The following is a 21,776-nucleotide window of genomic DNA, read 5'->3' as shown; positions in this document are numbered from 1 at the left end:
AAACGGCGGAAGCAGAACATGTCGGTGTAGGACCTGTAATGTGTGTGATCCTTAGCTATGCGGATTTCATTTGCAATATATACAAATTTACCGTCCACTTTTTCTACAGCACGAGTCAATCTTAGATACGAGGGAGCCACAGATTACTGAGCTAGGCTTTGTCATGCGCCACAAGCTGGTCCATACCTCGGTCTCTAAAATTAGACACCAGCTCGCACTTTCCGAGCTAACCGAGCACACTATCGATAGTAACCATCAGCAGCTTTCTCGACTCTTAGACTTCACGATCGTGGAAAATACTTGTTGTTGAACTGGTCAACGATCTGGCGTGCTGCGGTAACGATTTCGACAGCGTCCGGCGAGTCTGAGTGGCAGCAGAGCGACACTTGATGATCGTCGATCGGTAATTGCACCTCTTCTCCTGTAACGGCGGTCACGGTGCCAGTCTCAACTTGGCTCTTGATGTGTGCTTGAGCTTCCTCAGGTTTCCAGGGTCTGGAAATTGGTAAGTCAGGAGGACAGGTGTGTAGTAAGAAATGTAGACTCACTTCTTCTTCCTGTCGATAACCAGCCTTCCGTCTTTGCTATATTTGACATCGCCGTACAGCTCAGCAACGAAGGGTAGGCCGAGCTCGAAAGCGACTTCTTCATGAAAAGTACCAGCTAAGCCGAATACTGTTGTCCCTTTCGGCACACCTTCGTATACTGCCTTGCAGACTTCCTTGTCTCTATACGTCATACCGTAGAGAACACCATGTGGTTTAACATGGTGCAAAGGCATGCCTTCGGCATCCAGGAAAGCTTTGAGCGCACCCACCTGGTACCTGGTCATTGCTGTGAGCTCTTCAGGCGACATTTTGATCTCACGCCTGCCAAAGCCTTGGATGTCAGGCAGACCGGGATGCGCGCCTACGGCGATGTCGTGCCTTTTGCATTCACGGACAGTCTGTTGCATGATCAACGGGTCGCTGATACTGTCAGCCAAAAGGATACCCTTCCCTGTCGGGCGAGACTTACCCAGCATGGAAGCCGCAAGCCACATTGGCATGGTCGATCAATGGAATCAGTTCTTCATCTGGGCCGCACTTGAAGTTGCCATATCCTTCGCCCAGGTCAACGTTAATCTCCACATGATGTTTGCTAGCTGGTATCGTGAGGTTTGAGGAATCACTTTATCACCTGCCACGATGATCTCTGTGTAATGCCGTGCTACGACCGTAGCGTCTTGAGTCGAGCGTCTGTCTACGGTTATTATCAAAACCCCTCTTCTTGAACGAGCGTAAATGACTTCGATGCGTACACCCATCACCAACCGCAACACAGCATCGCATCAAGCTACCGTAGCGTCATAGATCCAGCGTCTTATCTTCAGTTGGGATCGAAACCCCTCTTTTTGAACGCGCTTGGATGACGTCGACGCGTACACCCGTCACCAACCGCAGCACAGCATCGCATCAAGCTACAGTGCCGTTGCCGGCATGGTAGAATCACGCGATAGAGACGAGGTGGAAGCGCGCGCGGGGTTGACGGATGTCAAATACGCGTATGAACGCATTTGCATCCATGCATACGAGCAGAATGGAGAAGCTGCATACTATTCTGATTGCTAATCGGGGGGAGATTGCTGTGCACATCTGCAGAACGGCAAAGAAGTTGGGTGTGAAGAGTATCGCGATTTACTCAGAGGCGGATGCAGCGAGCCAACACATTCGAGATGCCAGCGAGGCTGTGCTCCTGCCTGGCAGCAACGCGACTGCCTACACGGACGAAGAGGCAATCTTTAAAATCGCAAAGGAGAAAGGTGCGGATTCCATCGTTCCGGGCTATGGCTTCTTCTCAGAGAACGCACCTTTCGCTCGGCAAGTAAGCGAGGCAGACCTTGCTTGGGTTGGACCTTCCCCTGAAGCAATCGAAGCTTTGGGTGTCAAACATACAGCAAGAGACCTCGCCACCAAAGCTGATATCCCAATCATTCCCGGAACGAAAGGGCTCGTCAATAATGAGGATGATACTGTAACACAGGCAGAGCAGATATGCTTTCCGATCATGCTCAAGGCGACAGGTGGTGGTGGAGGTATGGGACTGATCGTTTGCGTCGATGTCAAAGAGGTGCGAGAGGGGTTCAAGATGGTGCAGCCGCGAGGACAGACACTGTTCAAGAACCCTGGTGTCTTCATTGAGCGTTACTTCCCGGCCAGCCATCACATCGAAGTACAGGTCTTCGGCAATGGCTTGGGCCAGGCCGTTCACTTTGGCGAGCGACGACATCAAAAGCTCATCGAAGAATGTCCAAGTCTTTTCGTTAAGAGACACCCCGAGCTACGACAAAAACTGGGCGATGCCGCTGTCCGACTATCAGAGTCCATCAAGTACGGATCAGCGGGGACGATTGAATACTTGGTGAACGACAAGACAGGTGACTTCTTCTTCTTGGAGATGAATACGCGTCTCCAGTTTGAACACGGAATCACTGAACTCTGTTACGATGCCGATCTTGTTGAGCTTATGCTGAGGCAAGCAGATGCCCAACTTGCCGGCAAGGGTGGTATAGAAGGGTCCATGTTGAAGCAAATGCAACCGTCGGAACCTTCTAGTGCAGCGACTGAAGCTCGTATCTATGCCGAAAACCCCTTGCAAGACTACGCTCCTTCACCAGGTCTGCTTCAGAAAGTAGCATGAAAGGACGTGCCTGGCAGCCATGGCGACACCTGGGTGTTCACGGGGTCACGTATCACACCGAACTATGGTACGTAAAGCCAAAGCCTGATCCTTGCTATAGCTGAACACGAATAGATCCCCTGATAGCGAAGGCGATGGCTCATTCCCAGGATCGCGGCGATACCATAGCCAAGATGAAAGAGCTCTTGACTGGCTCGCTGATTGCCGGGCCGCCCACCAACTTGGAGTTCCTGGTGCAGATACTGGAAGACTCGAGATTTGTATCTGGAGACACAATAACAAGTTTCCTACAGGATTTCAACTTTACACCGCACGCAATAGACGTAATCTCGGCTGGAGCCTACACCCTCATCCAAGACCTTCCCGGAAGACCAACGGTTGGCAAAGGTATTCCTCACTCCGGGCCTATGGACTCTATGGCCTTCCAGATTGCGAACATGCTTGTAGGCAATCCTCGTGAGACTGAGGAGCTCGAGATCACGCTCAGCGGGCCTGAACTTCGATTCATTGGATCTGCTATCGTCGCGCTTTGTGGCGCGCCAATGGAATTAACTCTGGATGATGAAGAGTTTTCGATGTGGACGAATGTCAAGATTGGGGCCGGGTAAAGACTGAAGATTGGCAAGACTACTGCTGGCGGCCGTCGTTCATCCCTTGCCATTCATGGTGGCTTGCCAGCTGTTGCAAACTATTTCGGTTCTAAATCGACCTCTCCTTTGGTAGCGATCGGTGGCTATCAGGGTCGACAGTTGGCTCCGGGAGATCTACTTCAGATCAAAGCGGACCTGCCAAAAGACATCGAGACTGTGATATTGCCAGAACGATTGCGTCTCAGTTACAGGACCGACTGGGAGATCTCAGCAATGGTGGGACCCCATGATGAAGGCTACTTTGCGCCTGAGGATATCAAGATGATCTACGACACGAAGTGGAAGGTCTCACACAACGCTTCTCGTAGCGGCATTCGACTTGTTGGCCTAGTGCCTAAGTGGGCACGAAAAGATGGTGGCGAAGGCGGTGCGCATCCCAGTAACTTGGTCGAACATGGCTACCCTCTGGGCACACTAAACTGGACGGGTGACGATCCTTGCATCTTCCCCGTAGACTGCCCCAACTTCGGTGGATTCACAAGCAGTACCACTGTTGTGAGAACTGACTGGTGGAAGCTAGGACAGCTCAAGGCTGGCAACACGCTGAAGTATGTCAAGATCGGCCTGGAGGATGCTCTCAGGAAGAGAAAACGAAACGACAAGTTCTTAGACTCCCTACAGCAAGCCATTCAGGGCGATGGTGGCCTTGACAAGATCGGTAGCCTCCAAGCTGGCCATGTCGACTACCACCAAGGCGAGATCGGCAAGGCAGTCATTTGGGAGAAAGCAGCGACTACCGATACTCCGCAGGTGCGATATCGCCAGGTGATTAAGTTACTCCAGACAAAATAGAGCAATTACTGACTGCAGTCAAGGGTGGAGATGACCATCTCCTTGTCGAGTACGGCAACGAATCCTTCGACCTCAATCATCGATGTCGCGTGACCGTGCTTGAGAATGCCCTGAACCCTTCCAATTCGCCTGGGACTATCAAGAATAGTCTCTACAACACAGTCGGTTGCTGTACAACGCTTCTCATCTACTACAACGGTGCCAAGCTACCTCGCAGCGAGCTTGTGACATACTTGCAGAACATCGAAGAATTTTTCGGGGACTTGCGATCGACCAAGGTACCTACGAGGATTTTCAGGCTTCCCATCAGCTTCGAATCAAAACTACAGGATGAAGCCACTCAGCGCTACATGAACATCCAACGCCCTCACGCTCCCTACCTTCCTGATGACCTGTCTTTCGTCGCAAAGAACAACAATTTCACACCTCAACAGCTCAAGGATATATACCTGAAGGGGCAGTTCATGGCGGTCGTTGTAGGCTTCTTCTGTGGTAATACTGTCTCTCTGCCAGTCGACCCTCGGCAACGCATGAATGCACCGAAGATGAACCCCTCGCGTGTGTTCACACCAGAAGGCACAGTTGGCTGGGCAGGAAGCTGTATGTCCATCTATCCCGCCGACTCCCCCGGAGGATACCAGATGATCGGCCGAACCGTGCCGTGCTTTGACTACTATGCGCAAAAGCCAAGCTTCAAGAACCCCTGGATCTTCCGAGACTTCGACATCCTCACGTACTATCAAGTCAGTGAGGAAAAGCTCGATGATCTTCTTGGCAAATTCAGAGCCGGCAAGTTCACATTCGACTACGAGGACATAGAGTTCGACATGGCCGAACACAACAAGATGCTACAGGATAGCGCTGAAGAGGTTCAGAAAATCCGTGCTAAGCAGGCCGAGGCCTAAGATGAGATGACAAAAGCCGAGAATGAGTCATTCGCGCGTTGGCAGAAAGAGAAGACCGAGTGCCAGGTTGATGAGTATACTGTTGAGAAACTGTTAGATGACCCCAACGTCACCTCTGTCGAGGCACCCGTTGATGCCAACGTGCGGAAAGTAGAAGCCGAGGAAGGTGACACAGTGAAGAGGGAGCTGTTTTAGGTTTTATGGAGAACATTTGAGGAACTCAGCTGACCATGCAGATTGTGATCCTCGAGGCCATGAAGCTAGAAATTGCGGTGAAGACGCCAGAAGCAGCTGTAGCAGCAAACGCCAACGTACACATCGAGAAGCTGATTGTCAAGCCGGGTGATACCGTGACAGCTGGTGGACATCTTGCACTCTTAAGGAAGGGATAAAGAGTATGTGTACGTATGAAACTTTGCAGGTCAGCTCGCTCCAGCACATATCACCAGTTGTAATCACGTGTCTTCATAAATGTGCTGTCAGCAATGTGATGCTAGTCAACAAACGCTGCCCGAGTCTTCTTAAGATGACTCGGTAACGTGAAAAGTTCTCATCAGTTTCTTGCATGACTTCAGTCAGACAAATTCGTCACACAGATCTGTCTCCAGAAAACGCAGTTAAAGAGGTGGAGGATCGATCAATCTCAACTACAGATCTAATGCCGTCGGTCATACCTATTGTAGCAATATGTGATATTGCTCAAAGGAGTGTGTGCAGCACGATAAAGCCTTCCATCAAGGCTTTTGTAAAGACTTCGAGGACCTTAAGGCTCGTCCCACACATGATGACAGGTCATACTTTCGCACGATGTACTTTCCCACCTGTGAATTCTTTCCTCGGTTTGTATGGCTTGAATAATTCCGCAGTCAAACAGTATTTCAACTAAATCCTGTCCACATCACATGACTCATGGATGGTGCGCATGAGGCATACATCGAATTCGACTATCACTGTGAGCTGCGACAATCGCTTGACTATCAGATCGAGATATTTTTCGCGAATAAACTTGCTGCTGATGGTATCAATAAGAGTATGTCGCTCAAATATCTGCTGTCTGGGAATTCGGCCAATCACTGGACTGGACCTCTCCTTGCTCGTGGTGTGAATCCTCCGACAGGCACACCAGTGGATCTTGACACGAACGTGGTACCAGCGATACTAGCTTTCTTGACTTAGATGAGTAAGAACAGTTCGACATATCACAGGAAGGAACGCCTGTCATGGGGGATGGGTTCGATCCATCAACCTAGCAGTAGCAAGGGCAGCGGTTTTTGTATGGCAGTGACAAAAGGCGTAGCTACTTGATTGGTAGAATGGCTTCAAGAACAGAGAAATTGCATCAGTCGTTAGAGGCTCTCCAACATGCGAAATGGGTTTCGGCACCTCCGGTCCGTGAAGCTCAGCAATATTGTTGATAGTAATTGTAGTTGAAATCCTATTCGCGTTGCAGAGGATTGAGGTCAAATAGATGTATTCTGGAGAGTTTGCATGGAAATTTGTTTAATGTGTCTGCAAGATAGATTATCCCTAAGATCCTGCACATCCTCACCATATCTCCCACACACCAGCTGGCAAGACCGACCTCATAATCTTCCAGTGACTCACAGCACCCTCCTCATGATACACTTCCAGCTCGCCGACATCAGCTCTGCCCATCACCGGCGCTCCCTTCTCGTACTCAAACTTGACTTCGTGGTCCTCCCTCGGCTGCAAGAAGTTCCTACGCGCAAGGCTGCCCAACCAGTCCTTGCTGGTTGCCTTGCGAAAACTGACAGCCTTCTTTCCCTTTCCATGGTCATTCTTAACGCAGAAGATGACCATGTTAATGAAGTCGCTCTTGCCCTCTTCGTGGTCTTCAGGTGTGGGAGTGTCACGGAAAAGCCGGCAAGCGGGGAAGACGGCGTGGATCGTGTTGAGCACGAGCTTGGTCGAGCCGAGGGCCAGGTCGCCCGCGTAGTTGATAGCTACGGCACCATCGTCTTTCAGAAGGTTGTACAAGCCTCGCATGAACTCGGTTGTGAAGAGGTAGACAGGCTCGGCGCCGCCGGTAAAGACATCGTGGATGATGTAGTCATAGGATTTGGGATTGGAGACTGAGGTATCTGCGACGTAGCGAACGGCATCTGAGATAATGGCTGTGTGATTGGGCGAGAGATTGAAGTATTCGGTTGCGTACTTGTGGACGACTGGGTCAAGCTCAACTATGGTTGTGTTGAGGCCGTGCGTAATGAGAGCGTTGGGTGCGGTTCCGATACCAAGGCCGATGACAAGAGCAGCCTTCTCGGAGTCTGGGAGGGGCTTGACATCCAACGCCCGTGGCACAGATTTGATGGGCGTGAAGTCTGGATCCTCAACTAAGCGGACGGCTTCGAGGAGAACGAAGACAGCGAAGATACTTTCCTTCTGGCGTTGACCCTTCTTGTATGACTCAGGTGTGACGAGCCACTCTCCGCCTAATAGGGAGTGATCACAGCGCATCAGACGAAAAGCATTGTCCGCATAGTTCTCCACTACAGAAACGTAACCAGTGAGCGACTCCTGGCGAGCGAGGATGGTATAGTTCTGCGTAGCGAAGAGCGTAGCGTTTGCCGACTGGAAGGCGTGATCCGCGGGGTTATGGGGATTGAGCCACAGCGTGTGCAGGATTGCTGGAAAGGCCAGAAACAAGAGTTTGGACGGCGTAATGAAGGCAGATGCTGATGCAAGTAGCATCTGGAAGCCAATGCGCGTCAAGTACACATGCTGTCCGACAAAAGCGGGAAGCAGCGCTCCGAAAAACCTCGATACAAACGATACGCCAACATACGAGGTCATTGGCAGAATGGCGTCGCCGAGCGCAGAAGGTAGGTCCCAGCGGGAGAAGTCGACTGTGTCCAGTAGATCGGAAACTGCATACATCGATAAGAACAAGAGCGGAAAGTACGTGAGCGACTCGACGATCAGAGGTCCGTAGTCGATGCCGAGCTGCGTGCTATGTGGAAACATGTAACACTGGATGAGCGGTGTCCAGTATGCGAGAACGGTGACCCATGCGGAGACATCAATGGACAGATAGCCTTTCAGTAACCGTCTAACACCAAGTCCTCCCAGGGCAGTCAGGGTCATTGCTTGCTGGTGGTGCAGTGATGCTGGAATCGAGCCAAAGACCGGTGACAGATTGAGCTGCGACACTGGAGAAGCCACTCCAGCGATGAAAACCAATGCCACTGCGCGAGCCACATTTTTCAGAAGGGCTGACGCAGGGACATACTGAGGGCCGTGTCCGGCATCTTTTGGTGATGTTGGTGTTTGTGGAGCCGCTGCCACCTTGGGCTTGCTCTGCCTCTTCTGTCTAGAAGACATGATATCGAAATGCCAATCAGTCAATCTTTCTAGATACCCTTACTAAGATTTCGAGGTCGAATGGTGTTCTGAAACAAAGTATGGACAAAGAACAGATTTAAGGTATTAGGCGAGTGACCAATTTCTTTGCGGACCGCACATCCGTATATTCGACCGGCGAAGTGATTGAGGCGCAATGTGCACAACGCGAAGGGGACAAGGCAGGAATGAAGAAAGATGGCGGTCTACAAAATGAAGGGAAAGGAAGGACACCTGGCTAGTGAGATGTTTCAGATGATTGATGCACGGATGAAACGACCTGGAGTGGTTCGGTGCCCGAGGCTCGTTTCGACGCTAGTCAGCCATGTGGCGTAGCGCGCGTCGCGTGGCGTCATTGCTGTTCCATCGATTAGCACTTTCTCGACAGACATAACTCCGCACACTACATGGGTGGGAACGATACGCAAAGCTTCGCCTAACTCAGGTTCTGTCATTGATAACGTACTCTCCAGTGATGGCTCCACTACCTCTGCGACCCGCGAACGCGCAGAGCTCCGCAGATACCAGTAAGATCCTACCTATGGACACAGAAGACTCCATGACTGTGGACGAGGTCTTCTCACGCAATCAGATGCGCCAACAGCAAGAAGAGAAGAGCCAAAGACTGGTCGCAAAGAATCGTCGAAAACGATATCTTGAGGTCCATCCCGAGTACTTCGACGATTCCTCCCTCGAACTCGCCGATCCGTTGTTGTACGATCGCCTTGTCCGCCGCTTCCAGACAGCTAAAGAACGTGAGGCAGAAGGGCAGCGCAAGGGCTTCTCGGGGCAGATGTCGACAGACTTGTGGCGTGCTGAAGCTAAGAAGGATGCGCTCAAGCACACCGACGCAAACTCGCTATTCACATATATTCGCGGACCACAAGGACAGATTCTGGAAGAGGATAAAGACGAGGTACCGATGACCAAAGAAGAGGGCAATGCTTGGTGGGTCGATGAGATGACACAGCGCTTCCTCAGTGGCGCGGACGACGACTTCAAGTATAAAACGGTGGACGAGAACGTCAAGTACGACGATGAGAAGGAGCGCGACATTCAAGATGCGTACTTCGACAGCATGGAGTCTGACTTCGATTCGGACGGCGAAGGGAAAGAGAAGGTCCTGACGGGCGAGACAGGCGTACAAGACTATTGAGCGAAGCCACCTTCTGGTAAACATCTCCATCTTCTGTCCCATTTACCGACAGAATGCGCTACAAGACATAATTGAAAGTCATAGAACGATCCCCAAGCTCGCCGAGCTCCTCCGGCGTATACCCATTGTGCGTGCCCTCTGCTAGCTGGCGCTCCCGCTTCTTGTTGATCCTCTTGTAGTTGAACACCAACACAAGGAGGCCGATAATACCTGCGCCAATGAATCCAAGCTCCAGAGTGTGCCCGAGGATATAACGAGGCGCATCTTCAGCGCGATAGAAGTTGGAAGCCATGGCACCTGCAAGGTTGCCCACAGCTATCTGGATGGCTTGGCCTGTGGCGCGCTTGGTCGAACCGGCCAAATCTGGATATCGTCAGCATCTCGGAGCGCAAGACATATGTGCCAGACCTACTGTTCGACAACCAGGTGATGTTTCCGGGGAAAGCTGGATACAAAGCGCATGCTGCGATGAACACACCGGCGTAAATGACACCTGGTGTTGCGCTTGAAACGCACATGATAAACCCGACGGCCATGATGCAGAGGCAGACCAGAATGAAGGGGTACCGTTTGCCGACACGATCACTCCACCACGCTACTGCGATCGCAAGTACGGATGCTGTGATGTAGATCGGCACAGTCAGGAGCTGGGCCGTGGATGAAGTGTATCCAAGACCGCGAATGATCGTGGGCAAGAAGAGCGAAATGCCGTACAAGGGACATACGATGCCTGATCCTGTTAGCTTCGATCAAGCAAGGGGCATCTGCCCACACACCCCAATAGACCCAGATGTTTGTCCAGATCTGCCAATCAAGGAACGCAGCCCTCACAAATTTCCACTGAAAGGTATCGTCCTGCGCTACACGCATACCATGGGTAGTCGTATTCGATGCCCCTTGGTACTTGAGGCGGTACACGACGAACGCTCGCTCTTCTTCGGTCAAGAAGCTCGCTGTTTCTGGGAAGTCGTACAGCGTGAAGTACGCCAGGATTGCAACGAAGACAGTCAAGATCCCTTCGAGAATGAAGATCCATCTAGGCGAAGTCAATTGTCGTTGTTCTGTCGATTAGATGCACTCACCTCCAACCCTCTAGATTGCCGACGCCATCCATGTGTGCGATACCAAATGCCATAAGACCGGAAAATGCGCCTGCGACGGAAGCTGCACTGAAAAATAGTGCTTGTCGAAATTGCGCCTCATGGCGACAGTACCACATCGTAATCTGAAGGGAAGTCAGTTGTCGTCCTTCCCTCGAACGGATGACCTCACATAATAAGCAACACCTGGAAACAACCCCGCCTCTGTTACCCCCAGGAAGATGCGCGCGATCAGGAGGCCGTGGTAGTCCTTCACGATGCCCATCAGTGTCATAACGATACCCCACGCTACCATGATCGTTGGCAGCCAAATGGACGGGCGCAGTCTCTTGAGCAGAAGATTAGACGGAACCTCGAATGCGGCGTATCTGCACGTCTGTCAGCACCCGACCCACAAGTTCCACACCATCACTGAACCTACGTGAAGAAAAAAGCAGTCAAACACCAATTGTACTGCGCGCCAGTCATGCCTAGGTTCTCCTGCAGTCCCTCGATTTTCGCATTGCCGATGTTTCCACGATCAAGGAAACTCAGCAAATAGAGAAGAGCAAGCATTGGGATAAGATGCCAGTCCATCTTGCGTAAGATTTTCTTCTCGTCCAGATGTGCGAAAGATTCAAGAGTTACGCCTGGAGCTGTTGCCAGTTTGTCGATGCGCTCTATTTCCTCTTCTTTGCTCCTGCCATGGCCACCGATGGAGCGCGATACAGATATTTTGCGTACAGGCGACTCTTCCAAGTCGCGCGAAACACGCTCGTGGGAGGGCTTCTCAGACATGGCTGCCGATGAAGAAGGATGATCAGAAGAAAGAGCGTCGGCTCGGTAGAAGAGAACGAGACAGGATAGAAATACAGCACTTTGCACACAATGACATCAAACTAAGGTCACATCGGTGTATAGCCGTTGACGATCTTTGTTGAACGCATTCACGCTTGCGGTCGTGTCGTTACCGAAGGTGCACCTGCAATGATCATTGTGGGAAGCCATGTGTTTTACACTTGCTGCATCCAGCCCCATCATTCCCTCGGCACACACACACAGCTTCCACCTCACCGTCAATATCCAAACTCATTGCATCTTCAGACTGCTGCGCTGTCGTCTCATTCTCTCGCTTACCCATACCTGTCACCCGTGCTCGAGCCACTTGAGCTGCCGTTGACGCACGCCCAGACAGCGCCATGGCCGCCTGCTGTACGCTGACCTCGGATTGCCGTGGACGAGAAGGCCTTGATTCGCGAGAAGCAAGCAAAGACAGGATGCTTAGCAAGCAAGTGGATATCGTGTGGGTCATGGATAGAGAACGTCTGGGGTGATGTCCGGGGCCCCGCGTCATGGAGTTGCAAAGCGGCACATATACTTGGTGCGAGGCTGCGGATGACAGCGATTTTCGGGTTGCTGTTTCTGGCAGGAGCGGTGGAGTAAGGCGGAACGGAATGGCACCGCGCTAGTGGGGCGCTCTTTCCTATGAACATGCACGTCGCTCTTCGCTAATTTTTACTCGGTTTAATCCGTGGAGCTTGAATGAGCTCTTCGATATGCGGTGAATGTGCGGTGAGGGCGACTTGACCAACAGGACGATGTACAGTGTGACCAGCACCGAGCAGGTCCTTCCTCCGCCCTCTAAGACTATGATGACTGCACGATCCGTTCCACGATGCACGCCACGATGGTACTGGGCCGAGACTCCTTCATAAAGAGAAGGCAAATGAGGCGCTCACCACGGATGACGATGGACATGGCCTTTCCTGGTTTGCAGTGCATCTCTCAGCCTGACGAGAGCCCTCTGCCCCGCCTTGTGAGGGTTATGGTGTTCTTGTGCAACCAAAAGTCGGGGACGTACGTAAGGGCGTCCGCACCACTTGAAAAGTATGGAGGCTGTGTGTCTGATACGGCAAGGAAACGCTTTTTCTATGGCTTTTCGCTCCAAAGTAGTCGCTTGAAGAGTGAGAAGATCAATACGTCCACATCCATTTTGACGTGCACCTTCAGGCGACTTCAGCAAAAACCCGGAACGAAATGTCGAACACTTGGCTCAATATCGTAGGCGTTCATACTGAATGCAGTAATGCCCCAAATGTTCACGGCCTTGCGAACCATGGTTCAGCTCCCGAGGCTGTGCTATCCAGAAGAAAAAAGTTATGAGGCTGGCGGTACGCCGTCGCGTGCCTTTCTCCGAGCACTCGCGGTAGGGCTGGCCTTCCGAGATCGGCCCTAATGATGTTTGCCTGCACTAAATTACCGTCACATGGCTTCAGATGTCAGCAATATACCCACAAATGGCGGAGACTCCGTGGATGAAGGAGTCCTCTTGCGGCTGGGGCGCGATGTCCACGCATCTTGAACTGGCAGTGAGGCAATCACTTACTCATGTCTGGTAGCGAAGTCGATAGGGCTGACAAAAAGATTTCAGTATGTGGCTCTTCGCCTGCGCTATCTCTGTCAGATGTCCATCCCTAGGAGTCAACGCGATACTCGCATGGCACGGTGACGCCGAGTAGAGCGGTGTTGTTGAGTGAACAGTGACACAGAACAGACTTGACCAGGGATTAGAGCGAACCGAATTTTGATAAACACTCACCGTCTCGTGAAGCTCAGGATACTTGCTAGGGTAGTTGAAGAGGACGTTCGGCGCCGAGAGGGAGTGTAGCAGTGCCCCGGCCTACGCGTATGAACACCAGAGTCAAAGAGCACGATGAAGCTGTGGTACACTTATGATGTCCCTCGAAAGCTTCATTCTCTCTTATCTTTAAAAAGAGACCTTCTGTCGCGTCTCATTAGTCTATCAGCAGCAGCATAACCAGTCCACTGGCAGCGAAAGTCTAAGAGTACATCTTCTCTTGTCAAATCTTCAAGCAGTCTTTCGCCCTCAAACTTCGCTCCGATCGCATTCGAAAATCTACTATTGCAACATCTTCTGGCGTCTGCGAAGTCGCATAACGGCACCACAATTTCTTCGCAGCCCAACCAAGTCAAACAGCCTTCTCTTGTAGGGCTTTAGCAATTCATCAATCAGCGACAACATACGAAACATCAGTCATGTGTCATCAGGAAGTCCGAACCCACACCACTCCCGGCTCGAGCCACAACTACGATGATATCTGGTACTGCAACGAGTGTGGTGGGTGCAACTTGGACCAGTACGATTTCTGTCCCATCTGTGGAGCAGAAAGACCAGCCGACAGCCAACGACCCTGCACGGCAAGCTACACTACATACTCTGGTGCTGGCGAGCCTGCACGCGGCACGTGGTACTGTCCCGAATGCAAAGCTGCGAATTCGAGCAACACGCCGGATTTCTGTCCTTTGTGTGACTGGAAAGCTTGAAGCACCGTTGTATATTGTTCATCGTCAGTCTTGTTTTCAGACAGTGTTGTCCTTCGATATCGGTGTGAGCGAGTGGGTGTATTACTATTGAATCATCTTTGGCACATCTGGCTTCCTTTGATCTCATTCCTTAGTTTGTTGCGTTCTGTTTATACTTCTGGGTTCTGGACTTCGGCGTTAGGGCGTTGGTGGATATGTGTTGAATCTCTTTTATAGAGTGTTAGCTCGATCTAATCACATGTTCATCGATACAATTCGAGCCTTCTGTTACCACTATGTTTCTAGCTATTCACCCTCAGTGTCTTGAGACTGTGCAGTCCATTTCTAGTAAGCATTCAATTGCACTCTGACTCCTGAGTGTTGTTTGCCAATATAGCAATCGCCAAAGATGGATCGCCCCCCGCACTTTGATGATACTGGTGGTTTATACGTCTCGAAGTTGACTAGCCCGTGGATATGTGGAGTGTACCATGGTGTTGTTGGGGGAAATCGGTGTCCGGATTCTCGTGCTGTTCTCTTTTTGATCAGCCTCTTCGAGTATATCACTCGAGACGAGAGGTCTATGACTCCAATGTGTAAGCACAAGGCGTCTAAAAGACACATTTGAACTCGTTACTCGGCTTTTCATTTGCTTGTACAAACACTCGGAGAGTCGAAAATAGGTCATTTGAGCATCTGTTCAACGGAAACTAGACGTGTGGCGTAAGACACATAGAGTGGGGTTGCAAGCGAAAATCCAGGAGAGGGGCATCGTTGACCCTAGTCAGACTAAAAGAGCAGAAAGCCAGGATGCAACATGGGAGTCAGTCACAAGATGTAGAGAAGATGCAGGTGATAATAAGGCATTCTCATTCGTAAAGCGTAGAATTCGTGGGGTATGAGTAGCGTATGTGCAAAGCCGGTCTATATACAAGACTCCCTCCGGCTACGAGGAGTCTATTGATCCAGATACAATCCTCCACGTTCGTTCCAGGTATCATTCTGTCCGACCACCAAACTCCTCAAATATCAAATTCTGTAGGTAGGCATTTATGCCTTGTGCTCGAAGCGACCAGCCTCAACATCCTTGGTGGCGACGATGGAGTCGAAGTCGACGGTGCCCTCGGCAGATGTACCGACCTCGGACTCGGTGTAAGCATCGAGCTCGTGGCGCTTGAAGACGTTGAGGTAGATAGGGTAGGCCCAGGCGATGAGGAAGAAGGCGAGGGGAACGACCATGGCGCGCTGGGTGCCGATGCGGTCGGCAACGTTGCCAAGGATGACGGGCACGACTGCACCACCGGAGACGGAGGCAACGAGGAAGGAAGCACCACGCTTGGTGTGGCGACCGAGACCACGTAGGGTAAGAGCGAAGATGATGGGGAAGATGCAGGACTCGAAGAAGAGTACAACCATGAGAAGAGCAAGACCGCCCCAGTTGGGAGCAGTAGCGCTACCAGTATCAACACCGATGGCGGCAGCGAGGAAGATCATGATGGCAGACTGGAAGATAAGCAAGACGATGCGGGGCTTGACACCAAAGTACATGAATCCAGCAGCGCTGAAACGACCGACAGCGAAGAGAGCCTGGGCAATGGCGTAGTAGTTGGCACCCTGGTGGTGAGCATCGGTGACGCTGAGGTTGGGGTGGGCCTGAGTGAAGAAGTTGATGAAGAAGGAGGCGATACCAACTTGGGCACCAACGTAGCAGAACTGAGCGGCGACACCGAAGAAGAGAGTGTACTGCTTACGGAGGGGCTTGTCGACGTATCCAGTGGCGGAGGTCATCATCTCAGCCTGGTCGGCCATATCGGAGTCGGTGATCTCAGGGATGGGAGCGAAGTAGAAGACGACAGCGAGGATACCGACGAAGATGGCGATACCAAGGTAGACCCACTGGACGGAGGAGAGAGACTTGCCATCCTCGCCAACATTCTTGAAGATGACGAAGGATGCTAGGACGGGAGCGACAACAGAGCCAACAGCCTGGAATGACTGAGAAAGCTCAAGACGGAACTCAGCCCACTTGGGAGGACCGCAGACAGCAATGTAGGGATTGGCAGAGGTCTCGAGAGTAGACAGACCGGAGCCGACAATGAACATGGAGCCGCAGAAACCACCGAAGCTTCGCTTGACAGCAGAAGGCCAGAACATGAGGGCACCGACGCAGTAGATGCTGAGTCCGAGCATGAACGTGTAGCGATAGCCAAACTTGCGGAGGAACCAACCAGAGTAGGTGAGAGGGCCAATGAAGTAGGCGCCGAAGTAGGCAGCCTGCAGACCGGAAGACTCTCCCTGAGAGATGTTCAGAGCAACCTGGAAACGGGAGTTGAGGACGTCAAGAAGACCGTAGGCGAACCCCCAGAGGAAGAAGAGGAGGGTGACCAAGGCGACGGGAACGATAGATTGACGAGTGGTCAATTGGGAAGCACCAGTGACGACACGGTTGTCAACGCTCTTGCGGCGGACATCCTCGTTGACGACCTCAACGGTGGAGGGACGACGAGCCTGTTGCTCGTGGACCTGCTCCATAGTAGGTTCCTGGGAGCCACCGAGTCCAAAAACCATGATGGAGGTGGTAGGACGAAAAGATGGGAAGAAGGTTGAGGGTCGAAAAGTCCTAATGAGGCAGATGCTCAGGTGGTGATGGGGCTGGAGAACCGTGGAGCTGATGATTCTACAACGAGGGCATGCTCGACACAATATATCCTTCCCCAGCTTGCACGCGATAGACATCGCGACATGGCTGGTGCCATCCAGACCCGAACTCGACGAGCCGACGAACCTGGACTAGCGCTGGTTGAACGCCACGATGCAGGTCTGGAGGCTGCTAGAGCCTGACGCTACTGCGTCGAACCGCACACCACACCCTGGTATCCGCAAATTTTCTTGGAGGCGTCTTAATGATTGGACGAGACTCGCAGTAGCTCCCCTTAGCACCCAGCTTCACCTCCGAAAGTGCAGCCGACTTCGCGGCTGAGGAGTAATCTCAACCAATCAAGTACTAGGAATATCGAGCTAAGACCATGCTTGCAGCGGTCCCCAGGTCGCCCCACTCCAGTTGTTGAGCCTCAAGATGAACGAGACCAGTGGGACATGGGGCTCCACAACAATCTCCACGACGTTACCCCATAGAGCTGGCTAACAGAGTGGACCCAGAAGATGGAGCAGGTTTTGCGTGGAGCGCGGGGACTCCGTGTTTCGTGGGCAGATCGTGATCAAAACTCTATCGTGTATCTACCCCTCTTGCCGAGATCTGCATGATCTGAGTATACACATGCATACGGATCTGATGTCCAGGGTGGCAAACCCCCAAGACGTACACAAGCAACCCAAGGCGAGGCTTGGCGAAGGGTATTGGTCGGCAAGCGAATGTTCACTGCCCCAGAGAGTCTAGGGGGTTCTTGTATGCGCTAATTCTCCGCCCGGTTGTCAGGTCTAGCGTAGGATGTTCGCAGTTGTGGCTTGCGACCAGTAATGCGGATGCGGCGCTTTGGTCATGCGACGATATGGGTCGTGGAGACCTGCAGTCAATGATGGGCAATATTCGCCGCCTCCAGCGTGAGTCTGATTCGATAGCAAATTCGAGCCGGCTGGCGTGACTTGAGCGATTAACCCCAGTTGCACTTGTGGCTTCCCCAACCATAACGAGTTGAGACCTGACAGCAGGAACGTGGCTCAAGGAATTCGGCAGTGGTGCATGTTTACTGCCGTGAGATGGCATACAGGTGCGTGCATGCGCAATCCACGTCTTCTCAACTCTCCATTGGAACGACATGCTTTGCCACATTTGTAGGGGTCGCTTCCCGAGCGCGTCAACCCCATAGCCTTAACTACCCCTCCGCGGGGTCTCTTAGAGGATGCACTACATGAGAAACCTCAACGAAAGCTTCTAGCGAGCTTCTAGCGGAGGTCCTCGCGTGAGACTCGCGTTGCTCATGACGTGTCGGTGCGACCCCGTATCTGTTGCGCTGCCTTCATTGGTGTGGTGGGGGCAGCCGATGAGGCCACCGGAGAGTTTGTCGGCGCGCTAGAAGCTGGCCATGTATGCACGCAAGCGTTGACTTGGCAAGCGCAATAGCCTATGTATTAAGGTGTCTAGGACGGGATCTAGAGCCTCTGCAAGGTTTACCGCGCAGCTGGTCGATGCTGACGATGGTGGGTCATTGAGCGCAAAGGGATTGATGATGAGAATTCGACAGTCTTGGCCTCCTCAACACGAACGTATCGTACACATTCGATACTGTCCGCCTGAAAAGGCGCTTCAGCTTCGTCTCCACAATCCTATTGATTCTTTCACCCTTACACAAATTGCACTTTTGTGCTCTCACCAAGACCGTCCAGATGTTTCACAGGCTGCTCAACAAAATCACCACTCCTGAACTCCGTGGTGGATGAACAAGATCAACAGTAATCACCGGCAGTTAGGTACCTAGGTACATCAATGGCACACATTTACTTCATCCGAGTCTCACATCGATCGAAAGTCATCACATCGACGAACGGTCCTGGTAACAGGAGAGTCTCAGGATTCTTACCGATTACGCAGCGGCGCCCATCATCGATCTGAAACCGTCTGGTCAGGACAATGATGCTCGACTGGCATGTATTGCTCGATACAGCTCGACGTGAGCGGCAGGCCACTATCTCCACAATCTGGTGATTCTCGAGTGACAAGTTACGGTCCCGCATGTGTGCCCTCGCTTCAAACACGCAGTGCTGCTGTGGCAGCGGTGATAGGTGATGGGTTTAAGAGAAGGCAATCGGTCTTCGTTCGTTTCGGTCGAAGACTGTGATCAACGAGTGTATTGCTATCTGTTGTCGTGTTGTGTGATGTTGTATTGTTCAAGCTCCCAGCTCTCAGGTAAGTGCACTTGCCTACCGGGCAGTGCCTGCTACAATAGGATATCATGTGATCTGAGCCACGTGGTTACAAAGACGCATTGGCGCTCATCCTCTGATGCACGGCGTTCGTTATCTGAATTGATGTATGCTGGCGCCTCTTGAAAGCAATATGTTCAGATTTGTCTAATGTACCTGGACTTTGAGTTGCGCAAATATCGACTCAGAGTCGCGCAGCGATACCCCCTGGGTGTTGTGGCAACCCCGTTGCCAGATGCACCAAGAATACCGAACTGAGAGGAGCCTACAATCACATGACTATCACAATCGCATTGTCCTTCATGTCCCGCTTCCAGATCGTCAGGGTGATCTGCTCGTTTTGAAAGAAGACTCGCACGGTCTCCAAATCCGTGATGACTCATAACACACGACACGGCTTAAACCTCGAACCAAGAATCCAAGATCTGCCACTTCAGAGTATCCACGCACCTGATCTCTCTCACTGTCTTCGTGTAGCATGAGTGGAGGGCTCACTCCCGCGTCAGCCGCTCTCTACAGAAGATTCCACAGTCGAGGCGCATACCGAGGTTCTTTTATTTATGTGCCGGACAAATGAACGACTGGGGAGCAATATGGATGACGGGAGAGGTGTAGCGCTAATTACTGATGTACCCCAGACTGGGGAAACAGCCTAAGCGAGAGTCATCTGTGGCTGTGGGCAAGCGTCGTGGCGGTTTGATGGGCAGTGCATCTAGGTCAGCTTCGCCTAACAGCTCCAGATCACATGCATGCCAATCCTTGGGTGCGTCTGGAGTGACAGATCTCTTACCATAACCATGTAGATCTCTGAGGCGCGAACATGACAACGATGTGCACGCTGAGATACTGCTGCAGGGTCATGAGTTGATCTTTGCAGAGTCCCTCTGTGGGTACCGTTGCTTTTGATCCTGCTCTTGCCACCCCAGGGCTGTCCCTTCCTCAAATTCTTGCACCCTCACCTCCCACCTTCCACATTAACATCAGTCATAATATTCTTGAAACTAGAAAACCCATGTGAACTTCATTAACAAGCCTCCGTCCGAAGGGACGGCCATTCACACGGCTCAAAAGAGGAAGAAAACACTGGCTGTACTGGCCAGCGACCACATGCAACCGCCCATGGAACCATCGCAATAGATTAACTAGGTCTGAAACTACGCCATCGCTTCTGTGCACACGGACGTGAGCATAGACAAGAGAAGAATTGATCTTTATCGCCGCTGTTGCCCGCTACTCCTCTTTAGACATTACCTCACGCAATTCTCACTCACCCGGGCAGTGTCAATGACGATGGTAAGCAATACCACAACCTCGGTGTAGATAGCCTCTCCGCCGAGACTTCGGTGTGATCTACATTAGCGTATAGATCACTACATGTTCGCATGGTGCAACTCACTGGTCAGCAGCCATTATGTCTCGTCTTTACTTGACTTAAAAACCGTCGGAAGAATACGTAAGTTGACGTAGCTTAGCTGAGGAAAGTCATGGGCAATACTTGAAAAGGAGTAACTGCTGTTCAGGGACCATCGACAACAGCGACGTCGGCTGTGAGGAAACTCCTTTGTCAACATGTAGTTCTCGAAGTCTCGCCTTTGACGTTGTTTGCTGAACTGAAATACATGGTCTAATTGAACCACAAAGCCCGGAAGGAAGATCAGCCTTTCGACTTCGTTCTGCAGGATGCTGTTAACGATATTATCGAAGAAGAGGACGAAAGGATCGCGGATGCAAGGGCGACGTAGGAGGATCTCGACATTGATGAGGATGCTCCAGCCGTCTCTGCAAAACCCAAGTCAAGAGGTCGTAAGTAACGTGAGCTTTAACCTCCATCCATCAACTTCGAGACGCTGATTAGTATCAGGCACATCGTCACGTTCGAAAACTCGCAGCACTCCTACCGCTAGGAGCCTGCAGAAAGTTCAGAAATCCAGCGCAGCTTCGGTTGAGACTGCGACGACCAGTGAGTCATTGTTCAAAAGGTACATGCACATATGCTGACATCTCCTGCAGAGTCTCAAAAGCAGGCTATAGCCTTGCCATTGCCCTCGCCGCTTTCAAAGACGGGACCGCCTACATCCCCTGCCCGTGCTGCGAAGCCCAAGGCCACCGAACTGCCTAAGCGACCCGCATGGAAGAACTAGGCATTGTTACAGAGTGACTTTCTTTTTTGTGCCCAGGGCTTGCTCTTTGACATTTTAGTTATACTGGTCTGTCTTTGGCGCAAGCTGATCCCGGTTTCAGATGTTCTCGTCTGCATTGTTGCCCCAGGTAGCATGCGGCGGTTTTGGTTCCAAATGTATAACTATCTTATAGATCTCTATGACCCATCAGAATGACCGTGACCTTCTTCTTCGTGCCCATGAGTTGCTCCTTGATTTTGTAGCCATATTGGTCTGTCTCAGGTGCGAGCTGATCGCAGACCTTGATGTTCTTATCCGCATCGTTCCCCCTTGTGGCGTACAATGACTTTGGCTCTGAGTAGATGACCACACTGATCACTATTTCGGGAAACGGCTTTGGTGCAGGCTGCAGACATGGATAGAAAGGAAAAAGAAAGAGGTTGTAACCTCATTGTGGAGCTGCAACATTCGTAATACCTGTCTGATAGAGCTAGCTGTCGACTTCGGGCTTAGAGCTGGAGGTGTGGAGATGGAGCTCATTGCCCGAAAACAAGGAGCGGGGTAGGCCTTAAGAATGTCACTCGACTCTGAGTTCCATCGACAGCTCGGTCTACCTTGTCAGATAGCAAAACCTCGTTGACAGAAAGGCCAATGACGCTACACCAGGGCCTGTTTATCTGCGACGCAGACACGTAGCCGCAGGGATCAAACGCCGATCGCAGCAAAGACTGAAGTCTGCTTTGAGAGCTTGGCTGCGATCAAGCTCTGCTGTGACAGGTGATAGAAGTCTGTTTGGCGGAGCAGGTGCCAGTCGATGTGTGCAAGGCAAG

At 51.7% G+C, this 21,776-nt stretch overlaps 8 protein-coding genes across 8 annotated transcripts; 3 read left to right on the top strand and 5 right to left on the bottom strand.

Annotated features, from left to right (window-relative positions):
- Positions 1-281: 281 nt before the first annotated feature.
- On the bottom strand, positions 282-1,306 carry M421DRAFT_405948 (LamB/YcsF; the record flags this gene model as incomplete). The annotated part of the gene is made up of 4 exons (XM_033590302.1): positions 282-495; positions 549-968; positions 1,018-1,144; positions 1,180-1,306. The coding sequence occupies 4 exons, from the start codon at positions 1,304-1,306 to the stop codon at positions 282-284; spliced, it is 888 nt and encodes a 295-aa protein (XP_033451919.1).
- A 21-nt stretch (positions 1,307-1,327) lies between these two features.
- M421DRAFT_405946 (AHS2-domain-containing protein) lies at positions 1,328-5,311 on the top strand. Its single transcript, XM_033590301.1, has 5 exons — positions 1,328-1,543; positions 1,641-2,656; positions 2,794-3,266; positions 3,306-4,079; positions 4,145-5,311. The coding sequence occupies exons 1-5, from the start codon at positions 1,479-1,481 to the stop codon at positions 5,024-5,026; spliced, it is 3,210 nt and encodes a 1,069-aa protein (XP_033451918.1). The 5' UTR covers positions 1,328-1,478; the 3' UTR covers positions 5,027-5,311.
- A 1,174-nt stretch (positions 5,312-6,485) lies between these two features.
- Positions 6,486-8,640, bottom strand: M421DRAFT_417432 (uncharacterized protein). Its single transcript, XM_033591466.1, has one exon. The coding sequence runs from the start codon at positions 8,366-8,368 to the stop codon at positions 6,572-6,574; it is 1,797 nt and encodes a 598-aa protein (XP_033451917.1). The 5' UTR covers positions 8,369-8,640; the 3' UTR covers positions 6,486-6,571.
- Positions 8,641-8,861: 221 nt separating this feature from the next.
- M421DRAFT_55985 (uncharacterized protein) lies at positions 8,862-9,542 on the top strand (the record flags this gene model as incomplete). The annotated part of the gene is made up of 1 exon (XM_033595347.1): positions 8,862-9,542. One exon carries the CDS (start codon positions 8,862-8,864, stop codon positions 9,540-9,542), a length of 681 nt encoding a protein of 226 aa, XP_033451916.1.
- Positions 9,543-9,600: 58 nt separating this feature from the next.
- On the bottom strand, positions 9,601-11,521 carry M421DRAFT_405940 (MFS general substrate transporter; the record flags this gene model as incomplete). Its single annotated transcript, XM_033590300.1, has 6 exons — positions 11,064-11,521; positions 10,815-11,010; positions 10,625-10,767; positions 10,319-10,578; positions 9,955-10,272; positions 9,601-9,905 (listed from the first exon to the last, which is right to left on the bottom strand). The coding sequence occupies exons 1-6, from the start codon at positions 11,417-11,419 to the stop codon at positions 9,601-9,603; spliced, it is 1,578 nt and encodes a 525-aa protein (XP_033451915.1). The 5' UTR covers positions 11,420-11,521.
- Positions 11,517-12,136, bottom strand: M421DRAFT_317595 (uncharacterized protein). The gene has a single exon (XM_033589266.1). The coding sequence runs from the start codon at positions 11,973-11,975 to the stop codon at positions 11,613-11,615; it is 363 nt and encodes a 120-aa protein (XP_033451914.1). The 5' UTR covers positions 11,976-12,136; the 3' UTR covers positions 11,517-11,612.
- A 2,658-nt stretch (positions 12,137-14,794) lies between these two features.
- On the bottom strand, positions 14,795-16,742 carry M421DRAFT_417430 (glucose/galactose transporter). The gene has a single exon (XM_033591465.1). It carries the CDS (start codon positions 16,511-16,513, stop codon positions 14,996-14,998), a length of 1,518 nt encoding a protein of 505 aa, XP_033451913.1. The 5' UTR covers positions 16,514-16,742; the 3' UTR covers positions 14,795-14,995.
- A 3,848-nt stretch (positions 16,743-20,590) lies between these two features.
- Positions 20,591-20,967, top strand: M421DRAFT_2308 (uncharacterized protein; the record flags this gene model as incomplete). The annotated part of the gene is made up of 3 exons (XM_033588401.1): positions 20,591-20,633; positions 20,688-20,786; positions 20,837-20,967. The coding sequence occupies 3 exons, from the start codon at positions 20,591-20,593 to the stop codon at positions 20,965-20,967; spliced, it is 273 nt and encodes a 90-aa protein (XP_033451912.1).
- Positions 20,968-21,776: the final 809 nt, after the last annotated feature.

The sequence above is a fragment of the Didymella exigua genome (assembly GCF_010094145.1).
Source record: "Didymella exigua CBS 183.55 unplaced genomic scaffold M421scaffold_5, whole genome shotgun sequence".
NCBI classification, from domain to species: Eukaryota; Fungi; Ascomycota; class Dothideomycetes; order Pleosporales; family Didymellaceae; genus Didymella; species Didymella exigua.
Note: the sequence above shows the minus strand (reverse complement) of the source record. Positions and strands in the feature narration are given on the sequence as shown.